This window comes from Sus scrofa, chromosome 9, assembly GCF_000003025.6.
Source record: "Sus scrofa isolate TJ Tabasco breed Duroc chromosome 9, Sscrofa11.1, whole genome shotgun sequence".
NCBI lineage: Eukaryota > Metazoa > Chordata > Mammalia > Artiodactyla > Suidae > Sus > Sus scrofa.
The window spans coordinates 135,046,639-135,059,901 of record NC_010451.4 but is presented as its reverse complement, the minus strand read 5'-3'; the positions used below and the strand labels follow the sequence as shown (position 1 = coordinate 135,059,901).

General features: G+C 38.0%; 1 protein-coding gene across 4 annotated transcripts in view; it reads left to right on the top strand.

Annotated features, from left to right (window-relative positions):
• CD46 (CD46 molecule, complement regulatory protein) overlaps positions 1-13,263 on the top strand; it is a 53,472-nt gene that overhangs the window by 19,009 nt on the left and 21,200 nt on the right. For all 4 annotated transcript variants that reach the window (XM_021102197.1, XM_021102198.1, XM_021102199.1 and 1 more), the window contains 2 exon segments: positions 7,907-8,089; positions 11,127-11,174. In XM_021102197.1, coding sequence (XP_020957856.1) covers positions 7,907-8,089; positions 11,127-11,174 — 231 coding nt within the window.

Genomic DNA, 13,263 nt, shown 5'->3' with positions numbered 1-13,263 from the left:
GAAAAAGAGAAAAGTCTCAGATCAATAATCTAACTTCCACCTTAAGAAACAAACAAACGAAAAGAGCAAATTAAACCTCAAATAGGAAAACACAAGGAAATAATAAAGATGGGGGAAAAAATCGATCAATGAAATTGAAAAGAAATAATATAGAGAGCATCAAAGAAATCAACATCTGATTCCCGGAGAAGATAAAGTGGATAAACCTATAGCCAGTTTCACAGAAAACAGAAGATACAAATTACCAATATCAAGAGTGAAAAAGAGGAGTTCCCATCGTGGCGCAGTGGTTAACGAATCCGACTAGGAACCATGAGGTTGCGGGTTCGGTCCCTGCCCTTGCTCAGTGGGTTAACGATCCGGCGTTGCCATGAGCTGTGGTGTAGGTTGCAGACATGGCTCGGATCCCGCGTTGCTGTGGCTCTGGCGTAGGCCAGTGGCTACAGCTCCGATTCGACCCCTAGCCTGGGAACCTCCATATGCCGCGGGAGCGGCCCAAAGAAATAGCAAAAAAAAAAAAAAAAAAGAGTGAAAAAGAAATCACTAAATAGCCTACAGACACTTAAAGGACAGTAAAAGAATAAAAAAAACAACAACTCTATGCCCATAAATTTGACAACTTAAACCTTCTAACATGTGGGTTCTGTCTTTACTTTTGTTAGTGTGGCATATTCCGTTGATTCATTTGTGTATATTGAACTGTCCTTGTGCAGAAGGAAATTTTGTGAAATGTATGAAAAGCGTTTGACAAAATTCAGCATCTTTTCAGAATAAAAATTCCCCAAGGTTTGGTATATTGGGAACATATCTCAATGTAATAAAAATTATTTACAACAAACCCACAGTCAACAGCCTAAAGCCCTCCTGCAACTCAGGAACAAAATAAGGATGCCTACTCTCATCATCAGTATTGGAAGATCTGGCCACAACAACCAGACAAGCAAAGAAATAAAAGCTATCCAAAATGGAAGGGAAGAGGTAAAACTCTCACTATTTACAAGTGACACAATACTCTCTATGGGAAATGCTAAAGCCTCTACACAAAAACTATTATAATGAATATCTGAATGCAGCAAGGTGGCAAGATATAAGATTAATATATAGAATGCAGTTGCATTTCTTTACCCTAACAATAAAATATCAAAAAGAGAAAGCAAAAAACAAAACAAAACAAAAAAAACTCCACAAAACTCCTGTTTAAAATTGCATAAAAATAAGAAACTAGGAATAAATTTAACTGAGGAAGTGAAAGAAGTATACGTTGAAAAGTATAAAACATTGACAGAGGAATCTGTGATTCAAAGAAGTGGAAAGGTATCTGTGCTTTTGGATTGGAAGAATTAATATTTTTTAAAATGGCCATACTATCCAAAGCAATCTACAGCTTTAATGTGATTCCTGTCAAATTACATGTGACATATTTCACAGAACTAGAATAAATAATCCTAAAATGGAACCATGAAAGACCCAGATTTGCCAAAGCAATCCTGAGAACAAAAGAACAGAGCTGGTGGTATAACCCTTCTGGACTTCAGACTATACTACGAAGCTACAGTAATCAAAACAGCATGGTATTGGCACAAAAAAAGAGACATATACAACAGGGCCAAATAGCCCAGAAATAAACCCACGTATTACAGTCAATCTATGATAAAGGAGATAAGAATATACAATAGAGAAAAGATAGTCCTTCAACAAGTGGTCTTGGGAAAGCCAGAGAGCTATGTGTAAAACAATGAAATTAGGACATTCTCTTACCCCATATAGAAAAATAAACTCAAACTGGTGTAAAGACCTAAATGTAAGACATGACAACATAAAACAGGCAAAACCCTCTTTGACATTAATTGTAGTGATATTTTCTTAGGACAGTCTCCCAAGGTAAAAGAAACAAAAGCAAAAATAAATAAGTGGGAGTTAACCAACTTAAAAGCTTTTGCACAGCAAAGGAAACTATCAACAAAGAAACAACCTATGGAATGGGAGAAAATATTTGCAAATAATATGACAACGGGTTGATATCCAAAATACACAAACAGGGAGTTTCTGATGCAGTTCAGCAGTAACAGACCTGACTAGTTTCCATGAGGACGCAGGTTTGATCCCTGGACTTGCACAGTGGGTTAAGGTTCCAGCAGTACTGTGAGCTGTGATGTAGGTCACAGACGCAACTTGCATCCTGCATCACTGTGGCTGTGGTGGAGGCTGGCTGCTGCAGCTCTGCTTTGACCTCTAGCCTGGGAACTTACGTATGCTACAGATGTGGCCCTGAAAAAAAAAAGAAAGACAAAATATACAAACAGCTCACACAACTCAATATTAAAAAAAAAAAAAAAAAAAAGCCCAGTCGAAAAATGGGCAGAAGACCTAAATGGATGTTTTTCAAAAGAAGACAGACAGATGGCCCACATATACATAAAAAGATGCTCACATCATTAATTATTAGACATGTGTGAGTCAAAATTAAAACAAGGTATACCCTCACACTGGTCAGAATGACTGTCCTAAAAAAATCTACAAGTAGGAGTTCCCTTGTGGCACAGTGGGTTAAGGATCTGGCATTTTCACTGCAGCGGCCCAGGTTCTGTGTGGTATGGGTTGGATTCCTGGCCTGGGAACGTCTACATGCCACAGGCACAGCCAGGAAAAAAAAAAAAAAAAAAAAGTCTACAGATAATAAATGCAGGAGAGGAACTCTCTACACTGTTGGGAATGTAAGTTGGTGCAGCCCCTGTGAAAACAGTATGGAGTTTCCTTAAAAAAATGAAAATCGAGGAGTCCTGTTGTGGCTTAGAGGGTTAGGAACTCAGCCTTGTGTCTGTAAGGATGTGGGTTTGATCCCTGGCCTCGCTCAGTGGATTAAGGATCCAGCATTGCCACAAGCTATGGATAGGTTGCAGATGCAGCTTGGATCTGGTGTTGTGGAGGTGTAGGCCAGCAGCTGCAGCCCTGATTCAACCCGAGTCTAGGAACTTCATACGCTGCAGGTACAGCCCTCAAAAGAAAAAAAAAATTAAAATTGAGCTACCATATGACCCAGCAATCCCACTCCTAGTTATATATCCAGAAAAAGCAGAAACTAATTCAAAAAGATACATACATCTAAGAGTTCATAACAACATTGTTTACCATAGCCAAAGAAATGAAAGCAGCCCAAGTGCCCATCAACAGATTATTGGATTAAGAAGAAGTAGTGTGTATATATAAATATGATGGAATATCACTCAACCATAATAAAGAATGAAATTGTCATTTGTAGCTACATGGATAGACCTAGAGAATATTAGTCTTAGTGAAATAAGTTACACAAAGACAAATACTATATGATATCACTCATGTGAAATCTAAAAAGGAATACAAATGAGCCTCTATACAAACGAACAGACTTACAGACTTAAAAAGCAAACTTATAATTACCAAAGGGGAAACATAGGGGGCAAATTAAGAGCATGGGATTAACAGATAACAAACTAATATACAGCAGATAGATAATCATCAAGTAATTACTATATAGCACAGGTAATTACACCCAATCTTTTGTAATAACCTATAATAGAATATAGTCTGAAAAAAAAAATAAGGAATCACTATGTTCTGCACCTGAAACTAACACAATATTTTAAACCATCTATATGTCAATGAAAATTTACAAAACCTTCTTACAAAGCATACTGTAGGGCCCATGTCCTCATTAGGAAATTATACCAAACATGTGTTTGGTACAAGGAATAAATTGTAGCAGCTCTACATAAAATCTTCAAGAAAATACAAGAGGTGAGACTGCTTCTCAGTTCATTTCATGAGGACAGCATTGCTCTGATACCAAAATCAGACAGAAACATTGCAAGAAAACTACAAACAATAGCCAAATGGACATAGAACCAGAACCTCTTAACAAAATATTAATAAAAAATCTTCTCATATATAAAAATAAGAGTACATCATAATCAAGGTTAGGATTTACTCCGTTGATATATGGACAATTTGAATTTTAAAAGTGGTCAATATTTTTTTACCATATCAAGTAACTACAAAGAAATAAAGACCACATGATCACCTTAAAACATGCCAAAAAAAAAAAAAAAAGGATTTGACAGAATTCATCATCTTTTCATGATAAAATTCAGCAAACTAGGAATATAAAGGAACCATCTGAAGTTGACAGAAGGCACTATAAAAATTCCCCAGGCAACACTGTACTTGGTCAAAAGACTATTTTATTTTCCGCTAAGGTAGGAACAAGATAACAAGTGGTCTACTCTCACCACTCTTGAGCTCTTAGCCAGTACAACAAGGCATACATATTGATATTGGACAGTGAGAAATAAACTATTCATTTAAGATATGATTGTTTATGTAGGAAAGACTGAAGGGTTTTTTTTTTTTTTTTTTTTTTTTTTTGGCTTCTCCCATGGCATGTGGAAGTTCCTGGGCCAGGGATTGAACCATGCCACTGCAGTGACCTAAACCGCTGCAGTGACGATGCCAGATCCTTGATCCCCTGCACCACAAGGGAAGTTCCAAACTCCCAAGACTGAAGTTTTAACAAAATTGCTAGACACAGATCAACATAGAGACATCAATGATATGTCTATATACTAATAAACCATCATTAGAAATTGAAAATTTTCAAGTGGTAAAATGCACTGGCTCCAAAATATGAAATACACGTGTATAGATCTAGCAGTGTATGTGAAAGACTTCCAGTGGTTAGGAAAAAAAAAAAAAAAAAAACTACACTCCTATGAAAAAAATTAAAGACCCTTCTAAATAGGGAAAAGTCAATGTCACGGATTATAAAACACAATATAATAAAGATATCAATTCTTCGTAATTGATCTGTCCGTTCAGTATAATCCCATATAATCTTAGCGGAACTTGACGAACAGGTTCTAAAATTTACTTAGAAAAATAAAGGAACTATAATAGTTAATGCGAATTTGGAAAAAAATTATGTCTCATCCTACTTGTTGTCAAGGCATCTTATAGAACGTACTCTAAGAATCGAGACAGTGTGGGATTGGTAAAGGGCTAGCCACATAGAGCAGTGGTATAGAGTAGTGTCTAGAAATAGACCCTTTTAAACATATCCACTTGATTTCATCACAGGTATACAAGCAGTTCACTGGAAAAATAGTAAAAGTTCAAGCTCAACTGGACATCTGTTATGCACAGAAGAAAAGCACCTCAGTTTATGTTTGCACCGTATGCAAACATTTACTCAAAATGGACCATAGACTTAAATGTAAAACCTAAAACCATACTGCTTTTACTAGAAAGCATAGGAAACATTTGTGCCTTAGACAAAGATTAGGTTTATATAGAATCCTGAAAGCATGATCCTTAAAAAAATATATTAATAAGTTGGACTTATTAAAAACTCAAAACTTCTGTTTCAGATGCACTGCTAATGAATAAGCCATAGGCTGGAAGAAAACATTTGTAGGTACACATCTGCTAATGGACTTGTATCTACGTTATGTAAATATCTCATAAAACACCATAAGAACACAATGCAGTTTTTTAAAATGTGCAGCATATTTGGATAGACCTTTTTCATCGAAGAAGATATGTGGATGCCAAAGAAGTGTATGAAAACTCGCTCCACAGCATTAGTAATTACGGAAGTGCACTTTAAAAACACAACGAGATATCACTCAACAGCTGTTAGAATGGCTGAAATTAAAAGCAAAAACTAAAACCCAACAATACCGTCACTGGCAAGGACATGGAACAACTGGAACTCTAATACCTTGATGGTGAGACTGCCAAGTGGTATGATCGTTACGACACGCTGTTTGGCAATTCCTTATCAAGTTAAATATACACTTACCATACAGCTCAGCAGTGTGAGTAAAAAGATATATGTTTACTTAGAAACCTGCATGAGAATATTCATAGCAGCATTTGTCGTAATTGTTCCACACCAGAATTAACTGACACGTCCTTCAGCTGGTAATGAATGAAAAGCGGGGACTCATCCGTAGACTGGGGTCCTGAAGCGTGCAGCAATAGGAATGAATCTCAGGTGCGTTCTGCTAAGTGGATGAGCACATTCGGGGTCTTTGATCCCATTATGACATTCTGGAAGAGCAACACTATAGGGACTATGTCAGTGGCTGGCTGGTTGGGGAAGGTGGCTGAGAGGTGGGGAGAGTTGGCTACAGAGTGGCGTGAGGAAGTATTTTTGGAGATGTGGAACTTTTGTTACTGTAGTGGTAATTACCTGATTATTTGAATTTATCAAAACTAATATAGCTGTACATTTTAAAAAGTGAGTTTTACTGTATTCACTTTATATCTAGTAAACCTAACTCAGAAGCAAATCATTAGATGCAGTTAAGAGCAGAGTGGCCCAGCTGTGAAAAAAATCAGTGAACCCGAAGACAGGACTGTAGCCATCCAACAATAATTTGAAAAGAGATTAAAAAAAGAAACAGAGACAAACCTGTGGGAGAAAAAGCAAGGAGTCAAACGTACATGTAGTCGTGGTTTCAGAAGAGAAGAGAGAGCACTGTAGAAACTTATTTCAATAAACACCGGCCAAAACTATCTAAATTTGATCCAAAACAACCACCCTGCAAATTTGGGAATATATTTCAAAAATTCATCACAAAACCCCACTAAACTAAATACATCATGGTAAAACTACTGAAAACAAGAAAGAAAAAGCAGCAGCCCGTGAGAGGGGAAAACAACAAAACCTAAGCAGGTTACACCCTCCTTTCCTCACCCCAAATTGAGAACGACAGACGGACTTTTCTCAAGTAACCCTGCAGACTGGAGGACAGTCGTTTCTGCTAAAGGGCTGAAAGGAACATAAAGCGCTTGACCTAGAATTCTGGGTCAGGGAGACGTCTTTCACCACCGAAGGTGGAGGAAGAACAGTTTCAGATAAACACAAACTGAGAGAATTTGTCATTAGCTGCCTGCGCTGCAAGAATTGAAACGGAAGCTCTTCTGGCTGAAGAGAAACGATGCCTGATGGGAATTCAGACCCACAGGAAAGGAGGAGGACCGCTCGTCTGGGTTTCAAAGGCTAAAGTATATATTTATCTGCCACTTAGATCCTGCTCAGATTTAATCTCATAAGAGGTTCTCAATTTTTGTTTTTTCCAAACTTTGCCAAACCCATTAATGGATCCCGAAGTCCATCTAGCGGGTCTAGATGCATATTTTACTTTTTAAGGAGTAAAATGGAAAACACCAGAGTCCATTGGTATAAAGGCCAGGTATTCACTTTTACCGTTATCTCAGGCGTGTGTGTTTCTCAGGCAAAATGTGTTTCTGGATCCTTGGGTTGCAGTCCAAAATGTTTGGAAAACTCTGCCCAAACCCCGCTGGTCTTTGTATTTCTTGAACATTCCAGTTCCTATGTGTTGTCCGTTCAGAGCTCTCTTTTTCATGTCTTGGCATGGCTCGCTTCTTTTTGAGTTTAAATTTGAGCTCAAGTTTTAGCTTCTCAGAAAAGTCTCCGCCACCTCTCTAAAAGGGCAGGGTACCATAATTAGTGTCAGCATGAGCTTAAAAAAATCCTAGAACTAAAGAGTATCTAAAGTTCCTTTTGAACTTACCCTGAATTTGTATCTGGTAGTCAGAGCTTTCTCAAAACTTGTCACTAATAGAAAGTGAACGTAGGAAAGCAAAGAGATAATAATAATAGTTTGTTTTAGGTAAAAAAAAAAAAAAAAAAAAAAAAAAAAAAAAAAGCATGGTTAGATTTTTCTAAAACTATTTGCCTGGAATTCAGATGTACAAATAAAGTCTTTGTTTGTTTTTTCAATTAACATCTTGCTTTTCATTCCTTGCTTCTTTCTCCCCACTGGAAAATATTACTCTGCACTAGTTTTTCTGGCCTTAGGTAAAAGCAGCTTTACATTAATTCTGGAACTTCTCTACTTTTCAGTGGTCAAATGTCCATATCCAGTAGTCCCAAATGGAGAAATTGTATCAGGATTTGGATCAAAATTTTACTACAAAGCAGAGGTTGTATTTAAATGCAATGCTGGTTTTACCCTTCATGGCAGAGACACAATTGTCTGCGGTGCAAACAGCACGTGGGAGCCTGAGATGCCCCAATGTATCAAAGGTATAAATATTGTCTTTTCCTTTTTTCCCCTGTATTTTATTTCTTTGATGTTAAGTATCAGTGATACAGAATAATTGTAAAGAAACAATTGTTGTTTTTAACTGTCTCGTATTCCTTTCTGTGGTCATTGTGTGACTTCAGATTCTCAAAGGAATCTGTTGTGATTCTGTACGTCATTATAGGGTCTTAGCATTTTATAGACATCATATACGCATCTACATTTCTCCTGTTTGGCATTTTCACACCTAAAAATGAATGGCAGCCATTTTTTCAGAGTAAATTAAAGCGTAGGAAGTTTTACCTAAATAAGTCAAAAACGAAAGGCATAAATCATATTAATGAGAAGAAAGTAGTAATCCCCAAGTGTTTGATCTGCATTCTTTTGTTTTCCAGAGTCAACTCCTCCTAATACCCAACCTCCAACTCCTAGTGTCTCAGGTTTAATAACGTCCTGCTTATGCATGTCAAAGTCTTTTAAATTCATTGTGATTTTTTTTTTTTTTAAATCTTTAAGATTCCTATGATTTTTCACTCATCAGTTTTGGAAATGAAAGGAGGAAGAACCTATTAACAGAAATTTTAGCTGTTATAAAAAGCTTAGTGATTATAGCATTATTTGCAATAGTTTTCAGATATAAGCAGGTGGTAAGTTAAGTAAAATTAAAACAGGTTCATTTCCATGTGTCATGATTTCAGGCCTTCCTTACAGAGTGATAGTAAGTTTAAAATAGGATACATTTTTTTTAACGGATTTCCATTTTTTTTTTTTTTTTTTTGTCTTTTGTCTTTTTTTTTTTGTTGTTGTTGTTGTTATTGTTGCTATTTCTTGGGCTGCTCCCGCGGCATATGGAGGTTCCCAGGCTAGGGGTCTAATTGGAGCTGTAGCCACCGGCCTACGCCAGAGCCACAGCAACGCGGGATCCAAGCCGCGTCTGCAACCTACACCACAGCTCACGGCAACGCCAGATCCCCAACCCACTGGCAAGGGCAGGGACCGAACCCGCAACCTCAGGGTTCCTAGTCAGATTCGTTAACCACTGCACCAAGACAGGAACTCCTAAAATAAGATACATTTAAAGTGCTTATCACAGTACCTGGCATTAGGAAGCACTTAAATGTGAAGTGCTTAGTGAAGTGCTTAGTGAATTAGTGCAGAAGAAGATCCATGATGTCTAATTGTAAACATTTATGTTTTCTGTGTCAGCAGCATTGCTATTTTGTTCATTTTGAGTGGTCTGTGGAGACCTTACAAAGGTATCTTCTGGGTCCAGGACTCTTTCATTTCACGAACTGCAGCCAGTTTGGTTCATATTATAAACCGGGAAATTTCTCTGGTCCCGTGTTTCTCCCACCCCCACCAAACCGCACCTGATTCAATTCTTATTTTTCACTTTACTGGGCATTTTTTATTTGGCAACAGAAAGTAAATTTCATAGCAGCCGAAAGGCAGGCAAAGTCCTTACTTACAACAGGAAGTGGGTCATTTCTGGCAGGGACGCCTGATCATCTGCTCTGCTCAAGACTTGAGGGACTGTTGGGACGTGCGGAAGAAGTCACGCTCCTGCTCTCGGGGCTGCTCTCTGGCTGAGGCAGAAGCCAGAGACCAGAGGAAGGGGGAGAAGAGCACTGGCCTGGGACGCGGCCCCCCGGGTCCTGGTGTCGCCCTTCTCACACGAGGAGCATCGCTTCCATGGGGCTTGATTTCCCGTTGTTTAACAGCGCAAAGGATGTCAATTATTGGCGTCTAATTCATTTCCTACTGTCCTAATATTTTAGAGGCTTGAGGGGAGTTATTGATGTTGAGATGATGCTGAGAACACCTTGCTGTAGTGCCTGTAGACCTGGTGCCCAGCAGCCTCCTCGAGTACCTTGAGCGCCGAGGAGCTTTGTGGGGAAAGAGATGGTTTTTCGGCAGATGGTGTGTGAAGATTGCATGTGAAAGCTACCCTCATCGACCCGCCCATGTTTACAGACATGGTCCTAGTGGGAATATGCACTAAGTTTATTGATATGCTCTTTTGAAAGGATTGATCATAAGCATTTCAGAAGGATTTAAAAATACTGATACATGGAGTTCCCGTCGTGGCACAGTGGTTAATGAATCCGACTAGGAACCATGAGGTTGCGGGTTCGGTCCCTGCCCTTGCTCAGTGGGTTAACGATCCGGCGTTGCCGTGAGCTGTGGTGTAGGTTGCAGACGCGGCTCGGATCCCGAGTTGCTGTGGCTCTGGCGTAGGCCGGTGGCTACAGCTCCGATTCGACCCCTAGCCTGGGAAGCTCCATATGCCGCGGGAGCGGCCCAAGAAATAGCAAAAAGACAAAAAAAAATAAAAATAAAAATACCGATACAGTTGTGTTTGAAAGAAGAGAGAATTGGGATTGTGAGGACAAGTTAATAAGATCTTTTTTAAAACATCAAAAATCAAAATTCCTCATGAGACTGTCCATCATTTTTATCTTCAGTTAGAGAAAGACTGTGAAGAGGGTCATTTATGACATGCAGTGATGATGAAATCTGCTTATGCAAATATGGAAAAATGGTCATGATACTATGTGGAAAAGAAAAAGATACAATTATGTATTATGATACTATGTCGATGGCATTTTTTTAAAGATTCGTATGTGTATTCTGAACACATTATTTTTGCGATTTGTTATTTGTTAACTTCTAGGATTTCCCTTATATAATACAAAGCTATAGTGAGCATTCTCAGGCATACATTCTTATGTAGTTAAGTAAAGATACATTTTAGGTTAATCTGACAGAAGTGGAATTGCAAAGTTTAGAAAGTATGTGTATTTCTCATTTTGATAAATCATTTTGAAGAATCATCTTTTTTGAAAATCAAAATTAAATCCATAATTTTGAATTTTGCATTGATAAGGCTGCAGAATTGAATCGAATATATTTTTCGTGTATTTCTCATTTTGATAAATCATTTTGAAGAATCATCTTTTTTGAAAATCAAAATTAAACCCATAATTTTGAATTTCGCATTGATAAGGCTGCAGAATTGAATCAAATATATTTTTCCAGATTCCAAGCCTACTGATCCACCTGCAACCCCAGGACCAAGCCATCCAGGTTCAGTATTCTTTATTCTCTTTATATTGCTTAGAACTTTACATGGTGATGAGTTTAATTATCAATGGAGCTGAATTTTTTCACTTGGCATTTATTTATTCAAGTCCTTTTTTCATTTTTCTATTTGGTCTCTAAAATATTTTGCTTGTTGATTTGTCAGAATCATGAAGTGAACTTTTTTCCTCGGCTTTTTTTTCTTTGCCTTATTTTTACTTAAAGTCAGTGTTCCTTTTAAGATTTTATGTTACTGGATAAATGTTGCTTTTTATAACTTTTAATTGCATAAATTCTAAATGAATATAATTTTGTGAAATTTCAAATACTATAAAAGCATTCAGATGGAGTTCCCTTGTGGCACAGCAAATTAAGGATCCAGTATTTTTACTGCAGTGGCTTGGGGCACTGCTACGGTGTGGGTTCAGTCCCTGGCCTGGGAACTTCCACATGCCAGGGACACCCCCCCCCAAAAAAAAAAAAAGAAAAGAAAAAAACAGTACACAGAGTAAAAAGTTACTTCTCTTTCTTTAGTCCATTTCCCCATCATCACTTAGTAGCTCAGGGTGTCCTTTTAATCTCTTCCTGTACGTCAGCATCTCCAGATAATGTAGTTCCACATATTTTGGTATTTTCTCTTTTTTCTTAACCAAAAATGGCATCATGCTGTTCCTTTTTTTCTGAAACTTGCACTTTTTCCACTTAATGTCTTGAACCAGCATTGTATTCTGGTTTTTTCCCATCCTTTTTAATGACAGTGTTGCCATATACCTTATTTTATTTATTCTCCTCTCTGGTCATTTATATGTGCAGGTTTACATTTATAGGTGTAGTTGCGTATGTCTGTCTTCTCTCTAAGGGCTATGGGTATTGTGTCCTTATAAAAGCCTCAGTACTTCCCCACATGCTGGAATTACCTGAACATTTCAAACAGGCGCCCTGATTGCATTCTTTGCATTATGTTGTTGGTTTACCTGAAATTCCTTATGGTGCGTGGAATGAGATTGGGTCGCTCTCCACTCTACCCCTCACCCCCATCCAGTGGCTAAGTAGCAGTATTTGTCGAATAAATTCTTTCTTCCAGCTGCTTTGAAGTGCCAGTTTTTATCACACACTAAGTAGATTCATAGGCATTCTAGTCATCTTTTATCTGTTTCCTTGAACTCTGTCCATTCGTGTGCCAGCATCAAATGGATTGCAGTACTAGGATATGTTTTACTCTGTCAGGACACATCCTTTTCAGAAATGTTCACGCTCTGTTAAGTTTTCTAGATCAGCTGTATTTGTTGTGGTTGTTTTACAGTTTTAACCATTGTAAGTATACCTTTCAGTGGCATAAAGTACATTCACATGGTTGAACAACCATCACTACTGTCTCCAGAACTTTCTCTTCATCTCAAAATGAAGCATTAAATCCATTAAATAGTAACCTTCCATTCTCCCTCCCCCCCTGCCCTAATGACCAATATTTTACTTTCTCTGAATGGGACTGTTCTGGGTCAGGAAGTGGAATCCCCTCTGGCTTATTTCATCGAGCCTGAGGTTTTCCGGGTTCGCCCATCTTGTAGCGCGTATCAGAGCTGTGTTCCCTGTTAGGGCTGCCTAATAGTGCATCGTTCGTTTGTACCACACTTCATTTATCGATTCATCTGTGGATAGCCACCTCAGTTGTCCCCACCTTTTTGCTATTCTGAAAAATACATTGGGTTATGTGGTAGTTCTGTGCCTACTTTTTTGGGGAGCCAACAGAACGTCTTCCTCAGTGGCTGCATCATTTTATCTTCTCACCAGTACTGCACATAAAGGTTCTAATTTCTCCACCTCTTTGCCAACACTCATTATTTTCTTTTTTTAAAAGAGTAGACATCTTTTCCCATGTTCAGCAGCATCTCATTGTGTGTGTGTGTGTTTAAATTTCCCTAATGATTAATAATTGACCATCTTTTCATGTGCTTATTGGTCTTTTATAGGTCTTCTTTGGAGAAATGTCTACTCAAGTCCATTGTCTATTTTTGAATTGTTTTGTTGTTGAGTTTTAGGAGTTCATTGTATATTTGGGGTACTAATCTCTTATCAGAGATATTATTTGAAGACG